General features: G+C 53.1%; 10 protein-coding genes across 10 annotated transcripts; 3 read left to right on the forward strand and 7 right to left on the reverse strand.

Moving 5' to 3' along the window:
• Nucleotides 1-444: 444 nt before the first annotated feature.
• Nucleotides 445-4,725, reverse strand: pmcA (putative P-type calcium ATPase; the record flags this gene model as incomplete). Its single annotated transcript, XM_056975969.1, has 1 exon — nucleotides 445-4,725. One exon carries the CDS (start codon nucleotides 4,723-4,725, stop codon nucleotides 445-447), a length of 4,281 nt encoding a protein of 1,426 aa, XP_056835925.1.
• Nucleotides 4,726-5,463: 738 nt separating this feature from the next.
• N7510_004044 (putative urea hydro-lyase/cyanamide hydratase) lies at nucleotides 5,464-6,380 on the forward strand (the record flags this gene model as incomplete). Its single annotated transcript, XM_056975970.1, has 2 exons — nucleotides 5,464-6,031; nucleotides 6,172-6,380. The coding sequence occupies 2 exons, from the start codon at nucleotides 5,464-5,466 to the stop codon at nucleotides 6,378-6,380; spliced, it is 777 nt and encodes a 258-aa protein (XP_056835926.1).
• A 213-nt stretch (nucleotides 6,381-6,593) lies between these two features.
• N7510_004045 (uncharacterized protein) lies at nucleotides 6,594-10,741 on the reverse strand (the record flags this gene model as incomplete). The annotated part of the gene is made up of 10 exons (XM_056975971.1): nucleotides 6,594-6,934; nucleotides 6,990-7,117; nucleotides 7,175-7,502; nucleotides 7,564-9,588; nucleotides 9,640-9,880; nucleotides 9,933-10,134; nucleotides 10,447-10,504; nucleotides 10,558-10,570; nucleotides 10,629-10,679; nucleotides 10,736-10,741. The coding sequence occupies 10 exons, from the start codon at nucleotides 10,739-10,741 to the stop codon at nucleotides 6,594-6,596; spliced, it is 3,393 nt and encodes a 1,130-aa protein (XP_056835927.1).
• A 399-nt stretch (nucleotides 10,742-11,140) lies between these two features.
• On the forward strand, nucleotides 11,141-11,495 carry N7510_004046 (SUMO family protein SMT3; the record flags this gene model as incomplete). Its single annotated transcript, XM_056975972.1, has 2 exons — nucleotides 11,141-11,359; nucleotides 11,439-11,495. The coding sequence occupies 2 exons, from the start codon at nucleotides 11,141-11,143 to the stop codon at nucleotides 11,493-11,495; spliced, it is 276 nt and encodes a 91-aa protein (XP_056835928.1).
• Nucleotides 11,496-12,097: 602 nt separating this feature from the next.
• Nucleotides 12,098-12,697, reverse strand: N7510_004047 (uncharacterized protein; the record flags this gene model as incomplete). Its single annotated transcript, XM_056975973.1, has 1 exon — nucleotides 12,098-12,697. One exon carries the CDS (start codon nucleotides 12,695-12,697, stop codon nucleotides 12,098-12,100), a length of 600 nt encoding a protein of 199 aa, XP_056835929.1.
• A 253-nt stretch (nucleotides 12,698-12,950) lies between these two features.
• Nucleotides 12,951-15,388, reverse strand: N7510_004048 (putative succinyl-CoA synthetase subunit alpha; the record flags this gene model as incomplete). Its single annotated transcript, XM_056975974.1, has 7 exons — nucleotides 12,951-13,037; nucleotides 13,111-13,403; nucleotides 13,463-14,147; nucleotides 14,200-14,407; nucleotides 14,466-14,848; nucleotides 14,898-15,041; nucleotides 15,107-15,388. The coding sequence occupies 7 exons, from the start codon at nucleotides 15,386-15,388 to the stop codon at nucleotides 12,951-12,953; spliced, it is 2,082 nt and encodes a 693-aa protein (XP_056835930.1).
• A 488-nt stretch (nucleotides 15,389-15,876) lies between these two features.
• On the reverse strand, nucleotides 15,877-17,040 carry N7510_004049 (uncharacterized protein; the record flags this gene model as incomplete). The annotated part of the gene is made up of 1 exon (XM_056975975.1): nucleotides 15,877-17,040. One exon carries the CDS (start codon nucleotides 17,038-17,040, stop codon nucleotides 15,877-15,879), a length of 1,164 nt encoding a protein of 387 aa, XP_056835931.1.
• A 685-nt stretch (nucleotides 17,041-17,725) lies between these two features.
• N7510_004050 (beta-mannosidase) lies at nucleotides 17,726-21,043 on the reverse strand (the record flags this gene model as incomplete). Its single annotated transcript, XM_056975976.1, has 11 exons — nucleotides 17,726-18,425; nucleotides 18,480-18,608; nucleotides 18,659-18,959; nucleotides 19,009-19,109; nucleotides 19,163-19,353; nucleotides 19,412-19,485; nucleotides 19,539-19,638; nucleotides 19,693-19,717; nucleotides 19,770-20,460; nucleotides 20,520-20,743; nucleotides 20,799-21,043. The coding sequence occupies 11 exons, from the start codon at nucleotides 21,041-21,043 to the stop codon at nucleotides 17,726-17,728; spliced, it is 2,781 nt and encodes a 926-aa protein (XP_056835932.1).
• A 1,200-nt stretch (nucleotides 21,044-22,243) lies between these two features.
• On the forward strand, nucleotides 22,244-24,160 carry N7510_004051 (glycoside hydrolase family 47 protein; the record flags this gene model as incomplete). The annotated part of the gene is made up of 6 exons (XM_056975977.1): nucleotides 22,244-22,647; nucleotides 22,707-23,007; nucleotides 23,067-23,210; nucleotides 23,266-23,587; nucleotides 23,643-23,943; nucleotides 24,016-24,160. The coding sequence occupies 6 exons, from the start codon at nucleotides 22,244-22,246 to the stop codon at nucleotides 24,158-24,160; spliced, it is 1,617 nt and encodes a 538-aa protein (XP_056835933.1).
• Nucleotides 24,161-24,426: 266 nt separating this feature from the next.
• N7510_004052 (choline/carnitine O-acyltransferase) lies at nucleotides 24,427-27,218 on the reverse strand (the record flags this gene model as incomplete). Its single annotated transcript, XM_056975978.1, has 5 exons — nucleotides 24,427-24,554; nucleotides 24,615-26,546; nucleotides 26,602-26,631; nucleotides 26,683-27,080; nucleotides 27,160-27,218. The coding sequence occupies 5 exons, from the start codon at nucleotides 27,216-27,218 to the stop codon at nucleotides 24,427-24,429; spliced, it is 2,547 nt and encodes an 848-aa protein (XP_056835934.1).
• Nucleotides 27,219-27,747: the final 529 nt, after the last annotated feature.

Below are 27,747 nucleotides of genomic sequence, written 5' to 3' on the forward strand. Positions count from 1 at the left end.
AGAGATCAACAATGCAGCCAGACGAATGTCAGGGAGGAAACAGAAAAGAAAAGAAAAGCGAAGGTTGACTGTCGCCCCAGCCTTGTTGGGTGCGCCGAGAAGCCCAAAAACAGACGAATGTAAATCAAGACCCCGAGTACCTGACCGTCTCCAACAATGCGAAAGTGAAAAAGAAAGAGAACAGAGCAAGGGTCTATGCTTGGATTGTGGTTCAATGCCATTCCTCCGTTCAGTACACCAATCAAATCAGGATGAAGGGGAGGAGGGCGCCCGACGTTCGTGGGGACACACCACAGAGAGAGGAAGATGATAAATGAGAAAGGTGAAAAAAAGGAAAAGCATATCGAACGCCGTCCAAAAAGACACAATGCTTTTGGAAACCCATCCAACCCCATGAATGCAATCGCTATTCAAACAGAGAACAAAATATAGAGAAACGAGAGTTTATACCTGCGACTGGCTCTGGCTGGACCTCGAGCGCTGAGACAGAGACCTCCGGCCACGGCTGGAGGGCGCCCGATCTGACGAGGCCGGAGGAGCATGTTCGAAGAAAGGCACAAGATCCGGGTTCTGACTGGGCGGCGTTTTCGACTGAGTAGAGTACTCGTTGACAATGCGGTCGTCCGCAGCAGTTTCTGGGTGGATCTCGATGCCTTCTTGCTCGGCTAGGCCCGCGTGAGGACTGCCGGATGGGAAGTACATGTCTTGGGGGCGTTCGATGGGTGACCAGCCGGCGATACTGCCGGCGATGACACCGGCCATAGCGGCAGCGGGGCCGAATGTGGAGTTGGATCGGGAGCGTGTGTTGCGGCGGGTTCGAGACTCGGGTGTGGCTGGCTGAGGAGTTGGGCTGCCGTTGTCGTCGTTGGGGGTGGGTGGGATGGAAGATTCGCGAGAGCGGGAATTGCTGCGCGAGCGAGACAGCAGTTCTTGCGGATGCTGGAGCTTGTGTTTGAGATGTCGCAGTCGTCCGCCGCGAACCCTCTTGATGAAGGTCAATTGGTCGCGGATCTCTTCGAGGGCTGGGTTCCACTCGTAGCGACGGTCTTCGTCCGAAACAACAACTTCGGGGCGCTGTTTGCGGTGCCAGAGGTGTGGGATGAGTTTCCTGATGAATTCGTCGGGGATGAGGCGGATCACTATCCCAATTGGCACCGAAATGGCACCCAGAACCAAGCTGACAGCCCAGTAGGAGCCTTTGTCGAGGCGCGATACGGAAAATGCCGCGCCACCAACAAACGCGATCAGCACTTGACCGCCAATGATGATGAATTGGATACCCAAGAACCACTTGTTCTTGAGAACACCCTCCAAGATATTGAGGCGGTTGTCAATGCGGCGGCTGTTGTACTGGTTGAAAATCTGCATGAAAACAAAGGTGTTGAAAACAACCGTCTGCATATGACCGTCATCCCATGGGAAGATAGACTGGCCAGCAAAGTTGAGGACAAACGTCACAACCAACTGATAGATGGCCTGTCCGATGATCATCTTCCACATTGTCAGAGTGATAAGTGGCATCGACTTGGACTCGGGTCTGCGGTTGAGAACATATGGCAAAGGAGGATCCGTCGCCAAAGCCAAAGCCGCGAAAGTGTCCATGATGAGGTTGACCCACAACAGCTGAACCGCGCTGAGAACCGAATCCTCGCTGCTGCTGGCCACGGCCGAGACGAAAGTAAGGATGACAGCAGTGATGTTGACGGTGATTTGAAATTGGAGGAACTTCTTGACAGCGTCGCTGACAGTGCGACCCCATGCCATGGCCTTGACAATCGAGGCAAAGTTGTCATCCATCAGAATGATATCGGACGCTTCCTTGGCGACCTCAGTCCCGGTAATACCCATGGCAAAGCCAACATCGGCGGTTTTGAGTGCCTGGGCATCATTGGTTCCATCTCCCGTCACAGCAACAGTCTCTCCCAACTTCTTGAGCTGATTGACCAGAATCTTTTTGTCTTCTGGACTTGACCGCGCAATGACCTGCAGCCGTGGAATGAGTTGGTGCATTTGACGTTGGCTCAACCGACGAAACCGAGGGCCTTCAATGGCAATACCACCGGGGGTGTAGATGCCACACTCTTGGGCAATGGCTTTGGCCGTCGTGAGGTTGTCACCTGTCACCATCCGCACAAACACTCCAGCGCGCTGACACACATTGACTGCCTCGGCAACTCCCTGTCGGACGGGGTCCTGGATGCCGAAGATGCCGAGCAACGTCATGTCCTTGAACAGAGGTTCGAAAACCGCCATATGACGGTCGTTTTCCTGAGTCGGGAACCCACGAGGCGGCCATTGCTCATAGTCACGGTAGACCAGGCCAATGCATCTCAAAGATCGCGACGCGTAGTTTTCCGTAATGTTCTCCAGCGTGGCCCGGGTTTCATCGTCGACCGATAGCTCGGACAGGTCGTTGGTAGGATCACGCAAGATGCGCGTGGAGTTGGAAGTCAAGATTTCTGCGGCACCCTTCACCAGCATGCGGTATTTTCCATTTTCCATCTGTATGACCACGGCCATGCATTTGCGGCCGGAGTCAAACGGGAACATCTGCACAAGCTTGGCGTTTGCACGCTCCTCGCTCGGTGGTCCCATACCTAGGTATTCTCTGGCGAAGGAAAGAAGCGCAGTCTCTGTTTTAGATCCGATGAACGTCTTTACACCTTCTTGCTCGCCTTCGAAGGCAGTCGAGTTGAGCGAGATCGACTTGAGTAGGAGGTCCTTGACAGGCGGCGAGAGCGTGGACACGAACTCAGAAGCAGAGACATCGTCCGACTGATCGGATGAACCACGTCGCTTGTCCCCAAACCTCGAGGTAGTGCCGAGAGTCGCAGAAACAACGCTCATTTTGTTTTCTGTGAGTGTTCCGGTCTTGTCGGAGCATATGGTTGTAGCATTGCCCATGGTCTCGCACGCCTTGAGGAAGCGCACTAGGTTGTTATCCTTGATCATTCTCGTTGTGGCAAAGGCGAGAGCAAGCGTGACCGCAAGTGGTAGGCCTTCAGGTACGGCCACCACGACGATGGTGACGGCCACAATGAAGATCTGGAGGAAGGCCTGGCCTTTGACGTCGGCGCCGCCGTCCATGGACTTGAGTCGGACGAGAAATTTGATGAACAGCACCACGAACAACAGCAGACCCGCGGCGAGACCAAGCTTCGCAATGTATTCGGCCAGCACGTTCAGCTTTGTTTGCAAAGGGGTGGTTTCGCCCTCTTCCTGGAGAGACATCATCGTCCGGCCGTGAGTCGAGTGAACACCGGTGGCAGTGACCAGAAACGTTCCCAGGCCTTCGGACACTTTGCCGCCAGACACAATAAAGGGGTCCATCTTTCTCAGGTCTTCGCGGTGTTCGATCGCCTTATAGACCTCATCACCACCAGTTTTGCGGAGAAGATCTGACTCGCCCGTCGCAGAGGACTCATCACACTTGACATCGTGACCGTCGATCAAGATTCCATCCACGGGCAACATATCGCCCGGTTCCAGGTACATCACATCGCCGACAAGAATATCATAGACGGAAATTTCCTCCGTCTTCCCGGACCGCATGACCTTGACCAGTCGATTCTCTTTCTTCTTGTTGAGCTTGGCAAACTGTCGTTCCTTTTGCCAGTCGTTGGCAGCACCGACAACAACCACAACCACAATAGCAATGATAATGGCCAGGCCTTCCACCCACTCCACACCCGGCTCGTGGTTCTTCGGATGGATTGACTGCGGGATTCCCACAGCAAGGGAAACGACAGCAGCGATGGTCAGCAAGATAAGCACCTTATCGTTATACGCAATCCATGCCAGCTCCCAGATTGTTTTCACTTTTCTCTCTGGCAGTCGGTTATTGCCATATACGCGCCTCCGATCTGAAAACTGGTCTGGCGCCTTCTCCTTATTTGTTTCTGCCGTCCCTGGCCTGTTGCCCTCAGGGGGCGAGACTGGTGACGCCGACTTGGGCATGGCTTCGGTCGAAACCGCATCTTCAAAGTTGACTGTACCATCCAATACCGTTTCATCCACACTCAGTCCACTTCGCACATTCGTCCGCAATCCCTTTTCCAACCCGCGCAGTCCACCGAGAGCGTATAGCGCGGCCATACTCTTCGGATTCAGCAGCTTGTTTAGTTGGCCGGGCGAGAAAGCGAACTTGTTATCCTCCACGTCGAACTCGGATTCGCGATCCGGATCGGGCTTGAGGGCGTCCTCGTCATCGACATTGGTATAATTGGTGCTATCAGATCGTGATGCTGTTTGCACATAGGTGTCTCCGCCGTACGTGCTTGATGTCTGGCTGGTGTCCTCGGACTCCAATGAATTGCCGCGAGAGCGTGTCCCGGGCACGGCGAGGAAATTGGAGTGTGTCTCGGAGACCTTGGTCTTGGGCGAGGAGATATTGTGTGGCGAGGTTGGCCGACTATCTCGGTCCTTCGACTCGCGACGTGGGTTCTCGAACGAGGCACTGGAACGGATGGATCCGGAGGACCGCATGTCGGTGGGGGAGACATTGCCGTTGCTGAGCAGGGCGCTCGTGTCCATGGCCTCGACATTGTCTGTGGAGGTCTGGAGCGAGGCCTGTGGCGGACCCGAGAGGATCTGGATCGGGGGGTGGGCAGCATCCGGGGTGCTCACGGCGGATGTGTCAATGGTGATGGTCGGGGCTCGTTCCCGGCGCAGCGGCGTGGAGGGAGACGGGGATGTCTCGTCGTCCTCTGCTCGTGAGTCGGACATGGTGAAGAAAGGATCGTAAATCACACCGACTCATCTACCGCGGGCCTCGTGCTCATGGGGATAGCAGTCGCGCGGCAGTGAGGTGGCTGGAAGGAAACGGAGCGAGGAAAGCAGAGAAAGTCCCCATGGGAGGGAGGAGAGGGAGAGTGAGGAGGAACAAAGGGTGAAAAGGGAGAAGAGAAGGATTGGATGCCGGAAAGCGATGAGGTCAACCCCTTTGTGCAGATCGGGCGATGTTTTGCTTCAGCCACCACAGGATGTATGTAGCAGCAACGGGGGATGGCAAAACAGACACTCACTACATCCCTCCTGGCTCGGCTATTATTTAACTCGGTGCTCCCTCACGACTCTCCTCAGCGTTAAGATCATTCCATGACATCCATCTCTGCACCGCGACCAGACAAGCTCAGTTTGCACTGCCTCAATTGCCAAGACCGCAACACTGCCCGACCCATCCGGCTTGGCTCCACGGGCTGGACTAGCCAATCGCAAGACGGGTAGTGACTATAGAGTCATTTATTAGCTACTCATCTACCACTGGATAGTCGTTCCCATTTGGAGAGCAGAATATCGTCATCGAGTCTGGATTCATCGATTATGAACCTATCGTTCTTTTCACATCATCATCTTCAGCATCATAGTGCCACCATCTCGTATTTGTAGAGTCGCAGCGTATACCCCTTCTTCACCTCACCTCTTCTTCCCAATGATAGCCCAACCAACCCAACCGCCACCACAATGCCCAACTCCATAACCACCTATGGCTTCACGGCCGTCCCCGCCTCAGCCACAACCCTCCTAAAATCAACGCCCGCCTACCCAGCACCAACCAGCCAGCCAAGCCCAATCCCCGTCACCTTGACCCCGATCCCAAACACGCCTCTGGCACAGCGCATCAACAGCTACGCCAAAGCGCGTCTCCCGGAGCCGACATACAACCACTCGCTGCGTGTGTACCACTATGGGCTCGCGATCAAGCAGTACCGGTTCGCGGACCACGCGGACTGGCAATTCTCCGATGAGACGTACTTCCTTGCATGCGTGCTGCATGATATCGGGACTACGGAGGAGAACATCACCGGCACGCATATGAGCTTTGAGTTCTTTGGGGGATTCCTTGCTATGGATGTTCTCCAGAAAAATCCCCATTCTCCCGGCGGAGATGGCCAGGACGGAGCTCCGGCTGGTGTGGCGTCGCGCGACCAGGCCGAAAGCGTGGTCGAGGCGATTATCCGTCACCAGGATTTATGCGAGGTCGGGAAGATCACTGCGCTAGGCCAGCTCCTGCAGTTGGCCACTATCTTTGGTCAGTTCTTGTCTTCTATGATTATTCTAGCCTTGGAGGGTGTACATTCGTAGACGGGGGAGGAAGGAGTGGCGATAGCGGGAAGCTAATCCCGCAAACGAACCTTTGGCTGATGCTGATCATTAACCACTACGTAATAGACAACGCCGGCGCCTATGCCGATCTGGTCCACGGAGACACCATCAAGGACGTCTGCGCCCATTTCCCGCGTCACCACTGGAGCAACTGCTTTGCGGCGACGATCCGGCGTGAGAATGGCCTGAAGCCGTGGGCGCATACCACGGCGTTGGGCGAGGAGGCTTTCCCGGCCAAGGTGTTGGGGAATACGCTGATGGAGCCGTACGAGTAGTGGATGGGAACGAACTAGCAGACACGCAACGATGAAAAAAGCGAGCTATGAGAGAGATGATGCATTTGTAGTTGACTGAGAAAAGATGCCAGTTGCCTTTTTCTCCTATCCTGGAGGTTCTCTTCCGCTCGTATTCGTATCGAATCCGATGTTTCCTCCTAATAAACCCATCCTAATGTACAACATAACTGAACACACGAGAGGGATAGATGGCTACTGTGGCTCCGCACTGCTACCCTCTTCCTCCGCCTTCACCTTCCAGATAAATGGGTACTGCCCAGACTCCAAATAGCGGTCCTTCATCGTCTTGTCGAGCACCATCGCCTTACTGGAACAAGCAAGCACCTCGATCAGCTCGGCCATGCGCTTCGATTCGGTGAAGCTGCGGGTTAGATGTGGCTTGCCAGCGATCCAGATCGAAACGGTCATGCACTGCGTGAGGAGATTTCCTTCTCCCAGGGTGTTGCTGGCGTAGTACAACGCGTTGTGGTAGTCGAGCAGCAATTCTGGGAGGTAGGTCCGGCGGATGTACTCGAAGTCTTTCTCTTCGTCGACTACACACACGATCAGGGTTAGAAGGGATCGTGAAGCGGAAAGAAGTGAACTTACCGTCGGGGCTCTGAACCAGCCAGTCGTCGTCGACCACACATCCGATATTGACTTCGATATCCCGCATCACATCAGACATCTCGCCAAACAGTGTCTGAAGGGTGCCGGAGTCTCGACGGCGTTTTGTCCTGGATTAATTGATGAGTTTTGGTTGGCGTGGGCCATACTAGGAAGAGGATACTCACTTGGAGATTTGCTCATGCAGAACTGCAAACTGTTCCAGCGTGTCGAATCCAGCAATCAAAGTCTCCAAATCGGAAGTCTTGGCAGACCGCAGATATGTCGTATACAGGCCAGTCGGCTTTGGTTGTGCAGCGCCGTTGGAGCCCGACAGGCTTCGTCGGTGAATACTGTTCTTCCGCGACTTGGTCGGACTGGTCGGGACAGACCCTTCCTCGGAGTCGTCTTCCTGGGGCGGGAACTGGAAAATATCGGACCCGAAAGTCTCCTGCGAGATTTCGCTCATGGGCATACGCCGAGCCAATTCACGAGCAGCGGCCAGTTTGCCAGCAACTACATAAGAAAACAGGTTAGCATGATCAGACAACCAAACACATTTTGTCTGGGAACTTACCAAAGAACTTCCGGTACAGCCACGCACAACGCTCGGCGATCTTGAGGAATTGATTGTTCGACGAGCGAACCCACTCGAGACTGCGGATCATCTTTTCGTCCTCGTCGGTGATGTCTGTCCCGATCAAATCCTTTTTGACAGGGTTCAGCACAAGACCATCTCTCTGTCGTTTCACCCGCGAATACCCAATCACGGCACTGGCGCGCTCGATGGTAGACACCTTGGCACTCAGCCACGCCCATTGAACGTCGAGGACAGCCCCGACATCAATGCCATGCTTCTGCATGAGCCGGAGCTGTTGCTTCCGCTGGGTGGGATCAACGATATCGATCAAAATCTTCGAGAAGACGCTATGGGCCATCTCCGTGGGCAGGAGAGAGGCGTACAGCGGGATGCGTTCATAGAGACCCATCTCTTCCAGATTCGCAATGTATCCGGCCACGATCACCGACGCCATTTCCAAGACGTGAGGGTCTGCGGAAGCGTATCCAATGGAGTTGACGGCCACGTAGACATGAGTAGCGATCTTCAACGCCTCTTCGTCTTCGGCAGCAATGAGGAAGGCCTCGTCCACTGGCGAACGGGCCAGCTCTGGAACGATGGAGGCTGCTCCGAATTTGTTGGTACTGACTTGAGAAACCGCTTGAGCGAGGGCGGAGAAATATGAATCGTATCCTTTGCTTAAGATGGCGGCCTGGAGGTTGCGGAAGGGGTTGAGCGCTTCGCCGCCGACCTGATCATTGCCCCTCAGGTACTGGAGGAACTTTTGCAGGTCTGCGTGTCCAGCGGGCTCCGGCTTGTAGGCGACAGGTGTGTTGGGAGAATGGCTCAGCTTCCGTTGGAACTGTTTGCAGAATCCCTGGTAGCGTGACAGCACGACGCGATTGAAGTAAACGTAGAGGTAGTCATCCCAGCTCCGACAGACCTTGGCGGCAGCCTCGGTCTCACCGCAGAGCAGCGCATACACGGCACGCTGAAAGTCATCCGTGTTGGAACTGCGCGTCAGGGCCGAGCAGGCGGCACGCCACGATTCGTTCGAGCGGCTATTCATCATGCGAGTCATGCCATCATCGGCGGGCGTTCGAGTGTTGACACCATGAGAGTCATCCACGCTGGAACCACACAGGCTGACTGCTCTCCAATTCTCCATGCGGCCCCGGGCCCAGTCGCGGATTTTGGTCCAGTTCTCGCCCTGTCTCAGCATCTTCCAGCACGTCATCCAGGTGGCGCGCTCATAGAACTCATCCTGCTTCTGAAGACCCTGCTTTTGCCGAGTGAGCGCGTCGGGATCCAGCTGAGTGATCAAGGGTTTCTGGTTGTCGTTGCTCAGCAGAGAACGCGAGACCCCCGGCTCGTTCGGATCCAGAGGTTGCGGCCACGCGCGCAGGCGTTTGTGTCCCTTGATCGCTTCCTTGGTAAAGAGCCATCCATGCGCCCATAAACCCTGTCCTCTTTCCGCTTGAGCTTCCATGTCGGTGATCAGCAAGTCGAGATCTTGGTTTCCGGTCTTCGACGTCTCCTCCAGCCATCGCATGGCGACCACGCACTCGAGAGCATACTGATCCGCGGCCAAAAATTCCTCCCAGACCTCGCGATCCGATGAGTACCGGTGGAGATTCTGGAAGGCGGCCTGCCGGCCTTCCTTGAAAGCAGCCCGGCTGGCGGGGTCGTCAATACTGATGAGATTGAGCAAGAGGCGCCAGGTGTCGACCTCCAGCTGCAGCCGTTGCAGCTCCTCTTCGGTCTTGGTGTCGTGTGACCCGCTCGACCGATACCCCATCTTGGCTCGTTTCAGGGTTTGTTGCTTGTGGATGTCTTGCATGGCGTTCTGCGCCAGGTCGCGATAGCCCTCCACGAGCTTGTATGCCGCCTGGACATTTTGGAACTCGTCCGTCGTGTTTTTCCGCTTAAATTGATCGAGTTTGTCCGCGAAGGCTTCGATCTGGCGAGTGACGCGGTCGGCGGTCCGGCGAAGGGGTTGCAATGCTTCCTGGGCGCTCGTGGCTTTAAACAGCTCGGGGGAATCTGGTGGTGGTCAGACTTGACGGCGCGACCAAGGATTTGCAGCACACCTACCTTGAGCCTTGCTCAGCAGGCCGGAAACCGACTTGACACGGGGCTCGAGGAAAGGGACGCCGGATCCCGTGTCCGAGTCGCCGGTCACGTCGTCCGTCGTCTCGCCCATTTCCTCGTCCTCGTCCTCATCCTCGTATTGCTCCTCTTCATCGTCGAGGATCTCGTCCTCGTCTTCCTCGACAGACTCCTCGTCGTCGTCGATGTCGATAACTTCGTGTGCCTTGGCCGGAGCACGGGCAGCCTGTGAAGAAGCCATTAGCAGGACGCAGGGCCAGGAATCGCCGCATACTGACCTGGTGCAAATTAGGGCCCGAAGCCGCAGAGCGAGTCAGCGGCGCCATGGGTGGTGGTGGATGTTGATGGAGAAAGTCCGTTGTGGTGTTTGTCTCTTTTGCGTTGTTGGGCGCGTTGGCCGGTGAACGGACTAACGCGATCGGGTCTAGTGGGGATTCGGGCACATATTTTTCGCATTTCCTCTTCTCTTCCTCTTTCTTTCTTCCACAAATGTCATTAGGCAATCATTAGAGTCTCGGAGCGAAAATTTACTCCATGTTTGCTCAGGTCCATTGGGGCCTCTCAGCGTGCTCAAGATTGTCTTAGAGCAGTCTCGTCAGTCCTTACAACTAGCCTAGTTCTCTCACTTCATGGGGGCTTAGCTTGTAGGTACTGGTACATTCATTCAACTATCATTACTATTATTCTTCGCCCGTTGCTTCATCTTTAGTCGCAGCAGGCTGGCCTTGGGACAGCTCACTGTCGACGCCGTGTCCCCCTTGGGCCTGGTAGAAGGCGTTGCAGCATTCATACAGGGCGTCGATCTGTGTCTGGCACTTTTCCTCCTTGTAGCCGTTCTTGGTCAGGCAGTCTGTCTCAGTCAGAGATGGTCTGGTAGTTCCATCGAGAGGTGTCATTCATTACCTTGGATGGCGCACTGGCAGAGAGGTAGTCAGTCAGAGACCGACCGAATAGAGATCAGGGAGGCCACTTACGGCGCGCGGGTGGCAGGGAGGATCATGGGCCAGATCCTGCTTGAGATTCCCCTGTAGCGACCGGTCAGTGTGCGTATGGGATAGGTAATCCGAATGAATGATCCTACCATCATGGAGAAATGGACAAAGGCAACAAAGAGATCACCGAGAAGGGGAGTTGCAGCATCCGGCTAAACAGGCACGGAAAAAGTAGATTCTCCGGGCCTGATATCTTCCCTCTGTCGCGCTCAATCTCGTCTCTTCCCTTCCCTCTCTCTCCAGCAATCCTACTCGCCTTTTGGACGTCTGTCTGTCCCCCATCACTGTTCTTCTCATCACCCCCAGTGAGTACTACAATCCCCCAAATAATGCCCCCAATGACCTTCATACTGACCATTCTCGTAAGAGTCGCAAACGCCACTTGACTCTGCCCCGCGCATTTCTAATCATCGTCTTCTTGTCCGCGTAAGCATCTCATCGCACGCGCCTCCGTGATCCTAAATCATCTCTGACCCGCCATAGACCCAGCCAAAATGGCCGAAGAAGGAGATAAGAGCGGAGCGCCCGGAGAGACCCAGCACCTCAACATCAAGGTGACCGATAACCACAACGAAGTCTTCTTCAAGATCAAGCGGTCCACTCAGCTGAAGAAGCTGATGGATGCCTTCTGCGAGCGCCAGGGCAAGCAAATTGCCACCGTTCGCTTCCTCTTTGACGGCACTCGTGTTCGGCCAGAGGATACGCCTGACACGGTATGTCTCGCTCTCTCTCCCTCTCTCCGTGACTTGACTTCAAAATTTCGAGAAGAAACTAACTTTGCAATCTGTATAGCTCGACATGGCTGATGGCGACACGTTGGAAGTCCACCAGGAGCAGATCGGAGGCTAGAGCGCTGCGCCTCGCCACCACATGGGGAGTGTAGCATTCGCGAGGCGGACCATCGTGCGCGCACCCGATGATCCTATATGCATCAAGTGCAAACGGAGTCGCTGGGTCCTGTCGTCGGCGGTGTCCCTCGCGGGGTGTTCATGCTGCGTTTTTAACGAGTCAACGAATTTAAAGGACGACGTCTCTCTGGTCTCTCGGACAGTCAGTCACATACACTGGATATCCGGCGTAGACATTATGGACTTTGTATCTTGCTTTCCATTCTGCTCGAATGGCTACCTCGTACAATACTGTAAACCCTTCTGTTCCAGTAACCGGAAAGAGACACTCGTGAATCATTCACTCGGCAATACAGAAAGCACCGGGCTCAAATACCCAGGGTCTATAAATACATCTGACAAGAGCCCGAAGGCGTCCAGAAAAGCAGTAAACCAACCAACAGCGCACCGGATCGTTCCAAGTAGCGATCCCTTCCAGAAGCCAATCCACCCATGCAGGCAGCGCCTATACAAGAACAAAAAGAGATATGTATGAGAGAAACAAGCCTCCCAAATAGCACGAAAAATGGAAAAGTAGAAACAAAATCAAAACGAAAACCAAAATCAATCATTCCACACCGACGTCTTGAGCTTCTCGTCCTCCTCTTTCGCCTTGGTCAGCTCCTCGCGCTCGCGATTCCGCCTCCGTATCTCCTGCTCTTTCACGGCACGATCATACGATCTCTGCTCCTCTGTGCGCTTCGGTGCCCTAATCCCCAACGCACCGGCAATCAATCGTCCCGCAACGGCAGTCTGTTTCTCCGGCCGCCTCGAGGCGCCACCCGACTGCGGCGCGGCAGCGTACCCACCAGCTGAGGTCGGCGGTGACGAGGTATACCCTCCCGAGACTCCGGGATATGATGTCTGGGGCGAGATCGGAGTCGGCGGGGGATCGAGCGGGCCCTCGCCGCTGATCGGCGAGGGCAGAGATGAGTGACCGTCGGCTGGTGACTGGAGGTCGTTGTCGTCGGCGGAGAGTTCCGCCTCGTCTTCCCAGGAATCGGCAATTGCGCTGGGAGACTTTTTGGGCTTTGGGGCTGTGGTTGCGGATCCGGCGATGGAGGATCGGGGCGGGGTTGGCCGTGAAATGTCCTGCACGGGTCCCTTGGAGCCAATGGATAGGCTGCGGAGAGTGGATTGCAGCTCGGCTCGGGGGTCAGACATGGCGCGGCAGGGCGGGCGAGGGCATAGGTGAAGAAGAGGATGGGATTAAAAGAGTGGTGTGAAGAGTGTGAAGAACCGGGGTAGGGATGACAGGGTCTAGCAGGGAAGAACAAAGTAATGGCGTCAGACTCGGGCGATCGTGGAGAAGGCGGGCCGGGGGTAGACACCTGAGGCAATACTGTCCGGGGCAATATGAGGGCTTCGATTGTCATCTATGGGTCACTTTGGACCCTTTCTATGTCTAACGAACTAACTATGTACTCTTGGCCAATGCAATCACCTTCTTCGCGGCCGCTTCAAACCCATCAAATGCGTGCAGTGGCAGTCCACTGTCGGCAATCTAAACAGACGGCATCAGTATCACATGAGCCGAGCAAGAAATGGCTTACACCAAAAAAAGAAACAAAACTTACCATTTTCTGACCACTTTCTTCATTCGTGCCACGCAACCGCACCACCACCGGCACTTTCATATCCAGATCCCGGAATGCCAGGATGATGCCCTCGGCGATCATGTCGCAGCGCGTCAACCCGCCGAAAATGTTGACGAAAATCGCCTTCACGCGCGTGTCCGAGCAGATGATCCGGAACGACGACTTGACTGTCTCCGAGGTGGCCTTGCCGCCTGTGTCGAGGAAATTGGCGCAGTGGCCGCCGTGGATTGTTAGGGCATCGACTGTGTTCATGGCTAGGCCGGCTCCGTTGACTATATCCATCGCTATTAGTCGCTATAATTAGTGAAGCATCAGGCGAAGAAAGACTTACCCAGTGTGCCGACACTGCCTTCGCCTTCCAACCTGCTATAGTTAGTACCGGGGGAATATTGACTAGTAGAGCATCCGTACTTAACGTATACGATCCCGTCCTTCTCAGCCTCAACCTCTTCTGGAACTTCCTCGGCCGTGTTCCGCAGACGATGGATCTCTTCCTGGCGCCCGGAGCTGCGGAAGGCAGCATCATCAAAGCCAAACCGTGCGCCGTGAATTTCCAAATCACCAGTCGCCGATGTGCCCACCCGAGTCTCCAGCACAAAAGCCTCTTTCTCCGTGAAGATCTCCCACAGTGCTTGAACCAGGCCTGCTAGCTTGCCGTGTGCCGAATCCGGGAGATCCAAGTGTGAGATCACTTCGGCAATGACGGGGCTATCTACAAAGTTGGTTTGGGTGTAACTGAATGGGAATTTGCGGGACTGAGCTGGGTCGAAGTCTGCAGTTGGAGACGCAATGATGCATGGAGACAAGGCAGTTCGGTCGACCGTAATCGAAATGGATTTATCAGACGGTGCTGTCGGTGTATCTTTCACAGGAACGGCTTTCTGTTTGAGGATTTCCAGAGCCTGGAATTGTTTGATGTACAAGCTGCGTCTCTGCTGAGTGGTTGACCCTGGGGATGGGATAACTCGTCTCAAGGTGTGCAGACCTCGTCTTTGCGAGCCTGTTCCCAAGATAGACTGCCAGTCATGTGAGCATATTCACGATGGTAACAAGGAGAACAAAACGTACACCTGTGCCCGGCCGAGCACCGTTACTCAGCAGGGTCTTCATACCCTCGCCAAACTTCTCCGGATGATTGACCATGACTGCTCCGGCACGTTCGAGGGCCTGGTATTTCGTCTGTGCGTCCGGTTCTCCAGGCGCAGCCCAGGCACCAGCATGGCCCATAATGCGCCCAGGAGGAGCTTCCAATCCGCCAATGAGAGCCATGATAGGCCTAAACAGGATCAGTATGACCCATTTCGGTATCCAGAATAAAGATAGAGAATACTCACTTAGGGTTGGGAGTTCTCCTCCGATAATCCCGAATCCACTCCGCAGCATCCATCTCTGCAACACCACCAATCTCCCCAACGAGAATAATCCCCTGGGTATCAGGATCATGTTCGAAAATGCGAAGAGCATCGACAAAATTGGTACCCGCCAACACGTCGCCGCCCATACTAATACAGAGACTCTGTCCAAGCCCCGCCCGCGTCGTCGATGCCACGGTTTCGTAGCTGAGAGTGCCCGACTTGGCGATAATGCCAATGTTCCCGGGTGCGAAGCATGGCAGCGGCTGGAACCCAATTCGGCACTTGCCAATGGCAGAGATGATGCCCGGGCAGTTGGCTCCGACCAGACGCGTCTTAGATTGCGTTTGCAACATGGAATGGATCTGGCATGAGTTAGATAGGAGGGTATGACTGAAGACACTATAATCATACTCGGAGAATATCATGGATTGGAACGTGCTCGGCCACAGCCACAACCAGCGGAATTTCCGCCTCAATGGCTTCCTCAATGGCCTTTGCTGTTTGGTTGCCGGGCACATAGATGGCCGAGGCATCGGGCTTAGCTCTCTGCTGGGCCTAGAATTAAATGTTAGTCTAATCTGCCGTGATCGCATCCTTTGGTCCCGACCCCAAGCACATACAGCGCTAACAGACGGAAACACAGGCAGGCCCAAATGCTCGCCCTCCACCCCCGGCTTGACACCACCGACGATCTTCGTGCCCCATTCGAGAGACTCTTTCACATTAGCCGTAGCCTGTCGCCCTGTAAATCCCTGGAAAAGCACCCTCGTGTGGGCACCAATCTTGAGATTGGGCAGCGTGTCCGCATAGTTGGCGTGGCGGGGAGAGGTTGAGAAGCGTCTCGCCAACGGGGGAAGCAGCCCTGCGGGCGCCCGTCTCGGCAGAGTGTGGAGCAGCGCCATGTTAAGCTGGACTTAACATGCAGTCAGTCAATTGCCTGCTGGTTGTTGTTGAACGCAGGAATAAATACGTCAGTCGGTCAAACAGCAAGTTCCCGAGTCGAGTCGGCTACTCTCCGAACTCGGCTCTCCACAGTTCGGCGCACGAGGCGCCAAGCCCGGTTGTGCTTTAGGCCAAGCGTCCTTGAAAAGCCGACCCTGTGCATGATTCTAATCGTAGTTGAGTCCAATACAAATAGTTACGTAGTTTTTTATGATACCCATATGATTTACGAACGTTCCTTGACTGATGAGACAGTAAATAGCCATGGAGTTTCCACTTTACCTAAATTGGCTGAATAATTGAGATGCTGTCACGGTTTTGAAATCATCATTAGGTGGCGGCCTGCTAGATAACGGAACTTATACTTCAATAATTAAATCCCTATTTCTCCGTACTTCAAATATATAGAGCCGGTCAATTAAGCAACAATTATATTCCCGTGCTCCCATTATTCCCATTGCACATGAATCAACGGATGAGAATAAATAGCATCTCCATCCACAACATCCGTCTTGGTATATGTCAAATAAATATCATTGCCCCATGGGGTAGTAAGAGAAGGATGTGCCTGCAGTGTATAAGCGGGCAGGGTATAGTTCCCATTGACACCTGAATAGAAATTGACAGGCTCTGTCCACGGCCCCTGCGGGTTAGGGGCAGTGGTGATGTAAAAGTCTGCTGAGACAGATTGACCATGCTGGCCGATCCACACAAACGACTGCCATGGATCGGACCAGTAGAACGTGCCTTGACCACCGGCCGTGACGTTGGGGATATTGATGCTTGGATCATCGCTCGCAGGCTGTTGCGAGGTCCAGGAGCCACTGGCCCAATACTCATACATCCATTTCTTCTCGATGTTCAGCGGATCCACCTTGGCAAGCGCAACGGTCCCGTTGGAGTTTTGGCCATATAGATAGGCTACTCCGTCTTGGACGACATTACCATAATCTCCATAGGGGATCTCATTCTCTCCCCAAAACGTCTCGTTGACGATTTCCACCTGCGGCAGACCGGTGGGACCATCGCGGTAGGGAACATAATTGACACGATAGAGGGACGTAGCCGGATCAGCGATTAGGGTAGATAGGTCAGGCATGATGTGGCTCTTTTTCACCCACGTATATGCGAGCACCGATGCGTCCGGGTTGGTCATTGTAACCATGGGAGGGCTGTCTGGCCAAAGAGCGTAGCGTGAGAGATCGCCGCATTGGCCCGATTGCGTCTCATTGCACTCGTCGTACATAAGGGGGTAAAATGACTGGTTGTGATTGTCGCCGTACATCAGGTATTCAGCGGTGTCTGCGCCGGCGGGCGTGACGAGACGTGGTCCACCCTGAGAGTTGTACTCCGTCCATGAGGCGGAGCTGGTGATGAGTGGGAATGTTGGTAGACCGTTTGGTCCCCAGTTCTGTGTGTCTCGGCACACCCAGAGGACACGGTCATTGAATTTGGCTGAGCCGCATGAGTCTCGGTCCAGCGACGGATCTGTCACAAGCCCGAGTACTTTTGGTGTGCCCTTGACCTTGGGATTGACCGGGTTTGAAGATGTTGGCGCAGCGTGAGCAAGCACAGGGATCAATAGGCCTGCTGCCAGAGGTATTAGTTGCATTCTTGCTTTTGATATTGTCGTGCACTTGACTTCCAGCGACGATTATAAAATAGCAACTGTTCCACAGGTCAGTTTCGTTGCTTCCAAGGGAAAGGTCTAGTTATAGTAGTCATTATTGCGAGGGGGGGTAATATTAATCGTTCCCCCAGAAACACGAGCTTCGGTAGATCATCTCAACGAACTAATGACCAATTCCTTTGAGCGAAAGCATAGACCATCACTAAGCGAGTAAAACATACGCGGACTAATTGCGGAGAGATACCCAAACGGGGTTACCTCTTCGGAAAGATCCGACTGGAAATAAAGTCCATCTTAGTCTCTTTCTGCCGTACTCCGTAAAGGGCACGGACATGGATAAGGTAGTTCAAGCATGATGTAACCCTGCGCGCGGGGTAAAATTGAAGCAGTGCATTATTGCTGTCAGATGGTTGCTAAAGAATAGTGGCTTATAAACAATTTTTATACAAGCAGTTGGTATATTAGCTTGGCGAGCAGCGAGGGTTATTACTTCATATATCGCTCAACCGGGCGGCGAGTTGCAACTATACAGATAACTACTCAATTATCTTGAGATGTGGAAATGCAAAAGGTAGCCAAATAGCAACCGATATGCTAAACTGTAACTTGTTCATCCCGAAGTCGGACTATAGAACCTAATAAGACCCTATGAAAAAGGTAAATAGTCTCACTCTGTCAGGGTGTTGTTCCAGATACTTCTGTAAGTGACAGCTAGATCCCACTTCCCGTCTGTCCAGTCCTGCTTCACCGTAAAATGGATATTCCTGGTCTCGCCCGGAGTCAACCAAAATCCATTGTCGGAAAAGTATCCCTGTACACCCAGCGGGTAATCGAGCCAAACCCATGCCGCGACTCCCTTCGTGGCAGAAACCTTGAAGTTAGTGGTACCCTGAACGTGCGACACCTTCAGTCCAGGGTCTTGTAGCTTTGCATTCTGGAGTGATTCCGGATGGAAGTATGATGTGTGCTCGTATGTTTGTTCTTTCTCGTGAGGGTCATTAGGCGCTACACCCTTGCCATTGACTTCAACTCGAAGAATGGTATTGTTGAGATCGAGGCCTTTGTAGTCCTGGAACATGTTGGTCTGCATGACGCGAGTTGAATTGACCCCACCGACTGTGAAAGGAACGGTCTTGCTAACGGGACTGTTAGACCCCGAAATTGATTTTCCCGTCCAGTCCATCCACGTCAGCTTGACCGTTCCGTGGACGGGGGACCAGAGATCAGATGTTACCCAAACCTCCAAGTCGCCTGTTGAGGTGTTGTAGTATGGGTATCCGATCACCGGCTCGAAGATGTCCTTTGCACGATAGAAGAGGACTTTCCATCTGCCATCGGCCTCGATGCTGGCCCAAGTGGGAGCAGTCCTAGGTGTTGTTAGAGTTTATAGTAGAGAATAGGGGGGGGGGGGGGGAATATACCATAGATCTTCCAGTTGCCAGTACAACGATCCCAAGTTGCGTTGCGGCATCCCAGATCCTTGACGGTAAAAGGCCAGTTCAGAAGTATAGTAGTCTGCCTGGAAGACCTGGGTTGTCCAGCACCATGCACTGTAGTCTCATTAGCAATGATCATCAAGTTGATCTATGTATAAACAAACCTGAAATTTGCCACACTGTCTTGCATATTCGGGATCGGATACCACTCCTGCACAGCCGTGGTCATCTCCTCAAGTCCCATAATGGAAAGTTCCCGATCTGTAGCATTTGCTGGTGCGCCAAACGGATAGTGTCGGTTATGATGAATGACCATGTCAGAGAAAAAGGAGAGCTGATCTGCCGGCACTGCTTGCTCCCACGAGTATACTGATGGCATCGAATGGAAGCCGAACTCAGTGGCAAAACGGCCTATGGGGTATGAGCTGAGCTCGAACGCTTGGCTTGCATCGTAGTTGTAGTCGTCTACGCATTTATCAGCAGATGTCTGTTGTTATAATTCCATGAAACTCACCAGTGTCGGTATAGATATAATTGGGGCCCGATGTGTTCAGATATCGTGGAACCTGAGGCATAACGGAACTGAAGTTCAGTTTCAAAAACCCGTGGTATGTTCTGTTGGTGGTTAAATAAATCAATTATCCATGGTACAAAGGTTAATCACTCACGAGGACGGCATATAACTGATCGACCTAGTGTTTGCGTAAACTTCACCAATGAGAAGCTCCATGAAGATTTGCTGATACTCGAGCAATAAAGTGCCAGGATCGGTGGCACTAAAGAAGTAGGCAAGCATAATCTGTTCTAGCTCGTTTCCTCCTACCCAAAGTGCAAGACTGGGGTGATGGTTGACGCGACGCTGCAGAATTTTCTCGTCAGTATCAGCTCCAAACCAAGGGGATGTGTTGATATCCTACCACTTGATATGAGGCCTCTGCTTTGTATTGGCTCAGATAACTTGCATTAGCAGGATATTCTGCATCAGAAAATTCTGTCACTGAGTTAGTACCGGGTCAATCATATTTTCTGAGCAGCAATTCTTACCGAACTCAGACCACAGGAATATGCCCATCTCATCGGCCATCCCATAAATCCAGTCCGGAAGGTATGCTCCCGATGACCAGACCCGCAGCATGTTTTGGTTCTGTGAGTGAGTGTGAGCCAATTGAAGACATCATCCCTGAATATGAGAGCTTACCCCAACAGCGACAGCCTCGAACAAGCTAGATGAAATGTTAGCGCGTTATTTATAAAATAATTGTCCTCCGTACATACTTCTTCATTTTTGTTTCATTAACTCTGGGCCAAAATACATCCGGAGGGACCAGGTTGGAGCCCTTGGCATAGAATTCGTGTCCGTTGACCTCAAAATGAAAATTGGAGCCCGGGGCGATCCCGGCAGCGAGCTGCTCCTCGGTGATAGGAAGGAGATTCAGCACAATAGTACGAAAGCCGACTCTTCTTTTAACTTCTGCAATCAAGCTGTTGCCATGGACAATCTTGATGGACGCGTCATAAAGTGGTTGGGAGCCCAGGTTTATGGGCCACCAAAGCTCCACCAAGCTCGGATCGATTATCACGCTGCCGGTGATAGTATCTTCTGAATGGTGAACATCGTCCAATGGTTTCTTCAAAACGTCATGGCCGTTTGCATCGTTCAACGTCAGTTCCAAAGAGGCGCCCGAAGGCAATGAGCCTAGATAATCTAGACTGGCATTGAACACCCATGGCTGAGACTGGTCTGGAGGAATGTTGTTCATTTGATCCTTGCGATAGATATCAATTAATGCATTGCGCACATAGGCTGGTGATGCAGTATTTAGCTGCACAACGCGCCCTGGTTGCCAAATGCCCGCTGGAGCAATCTTGGGAGCCCAGTCCCAGCCAAAGTCAGATTGCTCTTTTCTCATGAACTCCTTGCAGCAGAATTCTTCTGTATATCCACCATCGACACTGTTCAGTAAAGCTACAGCCGGCGAGTTAGTAAGAACAATGATACTAGTTTGGAGAAATGACAAGACGTACGGTCTCCGTGACGCGCAATTTCCTGTACGATCTTAGACGCAGAGCCAAAGTTGAGACTCAGTTCGGGATCGTCTTTGCAAGATTTAACAATGTCTGTCACGTCAAAATACCATTGGCGAAACTGGTTATCAACGTTTGCAACGAATTGTCCACATAGCTCGATGGAGGCAAAGGTGTCAATGCCATCAAACACAAGCCATGTGGAGTATCCATTTCCTCGACGCCTGTCACCCGATTAGGATAAAAGTTCTACTTAAACACTCTCCGTTTCTCTCTTACACGTTTGAAATAGTGGACGAGTATGTCCAGTTGGAGCGCTGCACCCAGAGTAGCGCAGTGTCATTTTCTCCGTATAGCGGATCACCGATGACACCAGCTGCATACAGGTCTAGATGGGCTTGAGAGGGTACTGATCCAGGCACTGTAACATTTGGACCCTTCAGGGTCCATTGCTGGGAGCTAAGGTCGATGGTGTGCTGGCACAGCGCCACACCAGCAAACAATACAGAAATGAGACGCTGCATCCTTTGGCTGTTTCTCAAGGCTCATTTACCAAGAAGTGGGTTGAGCTTCAACAACACCGGGAAAATAACATACTTATTTCTCCGACATTCCTCGTTTTTATCTGTTGTTGCTCGGCGGCTCTGGCCGTCAAGGGGTTGCAATTGGCCTTGATTGTTAGTTATATCATCTCCTCGGAAATTTGGAACATTGTGGCCAGCCTAACCTACCCCGGTACGGAGTTTTCGATGCCAAAGTCCGATCGGTAGAACTGAGCGGGGAAGCCAAGCAGCTAGAACATAGCTTAGCGGGCAACGGCGATCATATACTCTTTAGGTTTGTTTAGGCCTGCTTGTATGTATGAGCATTTACTACTGCGGTCTTTCTACAGATTTTTCAGGCATTATTCTGTGTCTGCTTGCTCAAGTCCCACTATCAAAGTGTTGATCCCGCTAGTTAATTGATTTTGGTCTATACCTATACCGTATTGTAGTTGGTTAGTGCATTGGGCTTCTAAAAGCCCATGTTGTTTGGATATGCCTCCTACATCATCCAATTGCTGTGGCGGCGTCCAAGTGTGACCTTAATCCGCCTCCATAATGTAGATTTCCTACCTGGGAAGTCGGGACTCCATGTCTAGATCCAATCTGGAAGGGTCCCCCGCGTAGATCGGCTTGTTTTTGTCCGAGCCTTGCGGCTGTATCCACAACGAATTTAAGTGGCCAAATTGGGTGGCCAAGGAGCGGGTACCCAGCTAAGCAACAAGTCAGTGCACAGGTGCAAGGCACACCGGCCAGCCAAAAAAACAGTAGGGCGCTTTTAGCCCCATTCCCCCGCTTCAGCCACAAAATTACCGGTAAATAACACTGCTCTAACTTCTCGGCATAGATTCTCCATCAACCTAGGGGAAGGCGAGATCCATAGTGAGCGAGAAATGGCAAAACAAACTCGCAATGACAAAAGCCCGAAAGACCGGGACTAAATTAATCTACCTAAATAAAGCTGTGTAACCGAAAAAGCTTGTGCTCCAGGACTGTAATCAGTCCAGGGGAGAAATGTAACCCCTCAACAATGTAACAATGGGCTCTGTCGATCTACAGGGGAAATATCCATAAATAACAAAATGGATTGCCCCCTACTTCCATCGCCGAGAGATCTTAATTTTCTTGCCATTCGATCCTCAATTGACTTCGCGGTAGTTAGGCCAAGACTGACGATCAACAATGGTTGGTGTTTCCCACGCTCTGCTGGCCCTGGCTGCTCTACGCCAGGCCAGTGCTGCTGCTACTTCGCACCGTCAGACATGCAACAAAGTCCAGTATGACTTCCCTGCGGGCACGAACAGGCACGATCCCCGCGCCGAGGCTGTCAAGGAGGCGTATGCGCGCGAGTGGAATGAATACTATAAATACGCATACCCCAAGGACGACCTTCTGCCCATCACGCACAATGGCACCGCCGACCTGTTCGGCTGGGGCGCGTCCGTTGTCGACGGCATTGACACGGCTATTGTCATGGGCCTGACGGATATCGTCGAGCAGCAGCTGAAGCACATTGCATCCGTTGACTTCACCAAGTCGGCTTATATCGTCGACTTCTTCGATGTAAACATCCGGTACCTTGGCGGGTAAGTTTTAGCTTTTGGGATCCTTAAGGGCTGCATATACTAAATCTCTCGAATTGTAGACTGCTGAGTGCTTATGATCTGCTCAAGAGCGGCATGTTCCCCAACCACTATGACCCCAAGCTTGTCGACGCCCTGCTGTCCCAAGCCAAGTCGCTTGCGACGGCCATCAGCCCGGTGTTCAACACCATTACCGGTCTGCCTGCTTCTTCACGCAACTTCACGTCCGGTCAGGTCATCCAGAGCACGACCACAATCAATGGAAAGACGTACAACAGCACCAACACCGCGCAGGCGGGCACCCTGATCCTGGAGTACTACCGTCTTTCGGATCTGACGGGCGACGAGTCGTTCCGAAAGAATGTATGGCCCTCTCTCTCTTGCGGCTATTCCTCTGAGAGTAACGCTAATACTCGATATAGGCTCAAAGAGCTGAGGAGTTCCTGATCAAGCCTAACCCGGCACCTACGTACCCCGGTCTCGTGGGCACAGAGCTCGACACGGACACGGGCAACTTCATCACCTTCGACGCGGGCTGGGAGGCCGGTGTTGACAGTTTCCTCGAGGTAAGTGCCAAAGTGCCAAGGCCTCATATGTCAGACCTGACTGTGGACTATACAGTACCTGATCAAAACCTACGTGTACCAACCGGAGGACAGCCTCGCTTCGCAGATGAAGGACTTCTGGGTGACGGCCGCCGATTCCAGCATCAAGTACATCGCGCTGCACCCATACGAGCACCCCGAGCTCACCTTCCTGTCCCAATCGGACTCAAACGGTAACCTCATGTGGACGATGGATGACTACGCCTGCTTCGCGGGCGGCAACCTCCTCCTCGGAGGCAAGTACCTGGACCGGCCTGACTTCTCGGAGCTGGGCGTGAAGGTCGCCGACAGCTGCCACCGGTGGTACAACTCGACCATCACCGGCCTGGGAGGCAGCGGTAAGTTTGCTTCTTTGTCGATTTGATGCTCCTGGGCTAATTACGGATTTTGTAGCAATCTCCTGGTACAACGCTAGCAATGAGGCTTACGACTCCTCCGCCGACAACAACGCGCAAGATCGCGCCGCCGCCTCCAAGTACGGCTTCTGGTTCACAGACCCCTCGTACCGCTCGTACCCGGAGCCCCTCGAGAGTATCTTCTACGCCTACCGCACGACGGGCGACACCCGCTTCCAGGACTACAACTGGGAGATCTTCCAGGCGCTGAACACGTCTCGCTCTGCGGCCGTGCCGTATGCGGAGATCACCAATGTGACTGCGCCGTATGGTCTGCCGCTGGTCAACTATGTTTCGAGGTAAGAAATCAAGCGTGATCAATGACTGAGTTTGTTAGAGGATAAGGACTGATTTTTTTTTTTCTCTTCTAGCTTCTACTTCGCCGAGGTCCTCAAGTACCTCTACCTGTCCTTCGCCGAGCCGGATGTCGTCAGCCTGGACCAGTGGGTGTTCAACACTGAGTGCCACCCCATGAGGATCCAGAGCAAGTGTGCCTATGCTCACGGTGGTCACTAAGTGCCCAGCAGGGTGACATGTACAGAGCGATGTACAGAAGCTGTGTTGTCTGGGGAGGTTGTGTATAGCTCTAGGTTGTCCTAGCTATCGTCTACTTTCGTTTAGCAGTTTACTAGACTCTGTTTCCTATGTGCAAGTATTGCGTTACTACAACTCCTCATCGTAATCATAGATTGATATATAGGAACTGAAATGATAGCTAAAAAACAAAATTGGAAAGTATGTGTGGAAAGATATCGTCTCGCTCTCCTCTTCCTGCCACTCAATCAATAGTCATTCAGAAACAGCTTCTTCCCCACAAACCGCCTCTTGGACGGTTTGTCACCGCGCTGTTCGCGCTCGGCATTGAGACCCTTGAAGGCCTGGAGGAGCATGCCGGCATCAAAGAAGCCATCTAATGAAGTTAGTTCCGAATTTATGTCCCATTGTCCAGGAGAGCAAGGCAAACACTTACATCCTCCCATACCATCATCATCCTCCATCTCCCCACTATCAGTAGTAGCAGTCGGAGTCTCTGACACAGCCCTATCACCGAGCACAACCCGGCCGCGGCGACGCATATCATTCTGCAAACGCTCAGCCTGGGCCTCGGTCTCCCTCACACGGTTCGAGCGTGCATTCGTGGCCGCGCGGTTCGTGGCGCGCAACAACTTCCGTATCTCAAAGAGGTACGACTCGAGCGTCTGCATCAGACGCGCAGTCTGGCGGTGCTTTGACGAAGCGCAGAACGAGATCGACTCGTCTTTGATAATATATCCAATCCCGAACCCGTCGCCGGACGTGGGACCAAATCCGAAATGGCGCAGGCAGGGGTTTCCGCAGTTGGAGGTCGACAGCATCGTGTTGTTGATCTTGTCCCATCCCGCATCTGCGAAAAGAGCTGGTGTTGGCGTTGTGGCGGTCCGGAGACCACGGAGGCTGCCGCTGCCACTGCGGCTTCCTGGAGAACGGGATAAATCATCACCTGATCCCTCGGAGAGCTTGGGTGACTCGGGCCCATCGTCTGGGCTGGAGTACCCGCCCATCGAGCTGGTCTCTGGGAACAGCCCTTCCTCAACGGTCCGCTGCCACAGGCAGTACAGTGCGTACAAGTGGCGGTCCTGGCCTTGGGCCTTGGAGCATTCCTTTGTCATGGCAGTATGTTTTTTGGTTGCGGTGCGGAGTGCCTCCACCTTCTGCTCGGCTGGATTCTCGCCCCAGAACGTCTTGACGAAATTCACACACTCAGGCGTGACCGTGCGGACGGCCTCCGTGCGGCCATGTAAGAAGACCTTGGTCATGGCCGGCTCGTACGTGTTCTCTACACGGCCGTATAGACCGTAGTAGGCGGCCTGGAAGGCCATCTGCACGAATGCATCCGGCGAGAAGCCCATGGAGGTGATGAAGTTCTTCCCGTAGCCTTCAAAATCCAACACCTGGAATTCATGCTGGTACAGCAGATCAGACAGGTGTGACTCGGCGAAACGCAGGGCAATATTCAGCTCGGGTGTCATGTCCCACTCGAGTTTACGCGGTGTGGTGCTGACATTTCCAAAACTCCGTGGATCGCGCTTGGACGGGTCCGGGCTGGTCGTCGCCCAGAGACTTGGGGCCTGGCCGTTGATGGTTTTGGCGAACCGGAGAATGGTGTCAGTGTAAACATCGCTAGCAAAGCGCAGCACGGTATGTCCGTCCACGCCCGTATGCTCAAAGTTGATTCCGGCGCTGCCGTTCTTGCACACAATAATCTGTAGCTTGTCGTACCAGCGGTTGGTGCAAGTACCGACCTGCACCCCCTTGATAACTTCGCTACTGCCGCAGAGCATATTAGCGCAAAGTTGAGATGTGGTGGTTGGTTCCGTGTCGTCCAGACACAAGGCAAAGAGGGCCGTGTCGACAATGTTCAAGCACTCGGCGTTGTTCGATGCCGGGTCCTTGGTCATGATATCCCGCAGTCCAGACCATACTTTTCGATTTTCCGTACTGAGCACACCCAGAGCGCCCTTAGCTGCCTCCTGAAGTGAAGTCTGGTTGGCGTCATTGATGATCACTTGCAGGTTAAGTGCGATGTCCTTTTCGCTCATTATGTGATCGCTATTTTCATCTAAGACGTCAAACCAGTAGAACTGACCCCGGCAGAGAACGACGACATGCTTGGCGAAAGGGTCCTGGCTGATAACACAGCCATTCTCAGTGGGCACTCGTGCTGTGCCGAAGAGTCGCGAATATTGGTACATGCATAGAGGCGTTCCACGGACGGTGTCCGGGGGCAATTCTTCCCGTCGGACAGCCCGGACAAATGACAGCGCCGAAATCACCAAAGAAGCAGCTCGAGTCACTTGGTGGCTCCGGGCGGGAGTAGGGTCGTCTTCCAACAGGAAGAAAGGGTTGAGATTCAAGACCACGGCTGTTCCCATGTCAGCTTCTCTCTCTTTTCTTTCAGCTATAAAACAGGGACTTACGGTTATCAAAATTCAAATAAGAATCATACCCTAGCCGGATATTAGCAAGCTGTTCCCGGATTCGTGCTCATCCCAACTCACAAAACTGCTCAATGTAACTCGTCTTCGAAGAGGCATAGGCCTTCAGCTTCTCTTGCAGACCGGGTCCATCCGTCTTCAGAAATTCCCGAACAGCAGCCTTACTCTCCTCGTGTTCACGAGGCGTCTGCAGAGCCTCCAGAGACTCCAGGTGCCTGCGACAGGTATCCTCCAGGTCCGGAATAGGCAGTTTTGGCAATGAGTCCTGATTCGCAAAAGTAATGCCCTGCTGCTTAGGCGTGTGCTCCTCCGCCACTTGGGACGAAGGCATATCAGTTGACACATTGGGCCTCACGACCGTGTGGCCGTGCGCTCCCGGTTGTGAGTTTGGGGCATCCATGGTATTCCCGAGGGGTGTTGGTGTTGTGAAGAAACGCACTGCCATGGAGAAATAGGATACGCTGTTAGTTTGCTTTCTTTCTTTCTTTCTTTTTTTTCCTGCTTCAAGAGTAACGACTGGAGAGGAAGGTTGGAAGAGACAGGAGGCGCAGGGCGGTGCGATAGAAGTAATGGCAGTCTTGTAGGTAGTATGGTGGCATTGAGACTACCTCACAGGGTGTGATTCAGATTTGTTGTTCAGAGACAAGGGGAAAGAATCAAGCTGACATGCTCAGAGGGATAGGAGCGGGAGAGGTTGCATGTATATAACCAAACGACAAAAAAGACGCAATGACACCTCCCCGCGGGGCAACGTGGGAAAGGGAACCGTGAATCGAGACCTCGGGGAGAAGGGAAAAAGAGACACCGGAGCAAAGGACTTACAGCGGGAACAGCCGAGATAAGAATGGCCAGCTAGTAAGATTGTCGTGCGGCGACCTGTCGTCCGGAGTGATTGGTAGAACCGGAGAAATGGATGAGCTTGGCGCGGCTGGAAGGTTGATCGTTAGCGGGTATGATTTCGGGAACTCAGCAGGGTATTTTCGGCTACTCCAGCCGATGAGATCTTTTTCTGCTCACGACGAACGACTATCTAATATGACGCAAAGACAGAAAGGGCTTACGCGAGCCTAAGCGTTTATAGCCTGCATGAACCCGTGTCCGGCGTGGGTAGGGTGGGATGGACGGAGA

The sequence above is a fragment of the Penicillium lagena genome, assembly GCF_028827675.1.
Source record: "Penicillium lagena strain IBT 129212 chromosome Unknown utg000002l_segment0_segment0, whole genome shotgun sequence".
NCBI classification, from domain to species: Eukaryota; Fungi; Ascomycota; class Eurotiomycetes; order Eurotiales; family Aspergillaceae; genus Penicillium; species Penicillium lagena.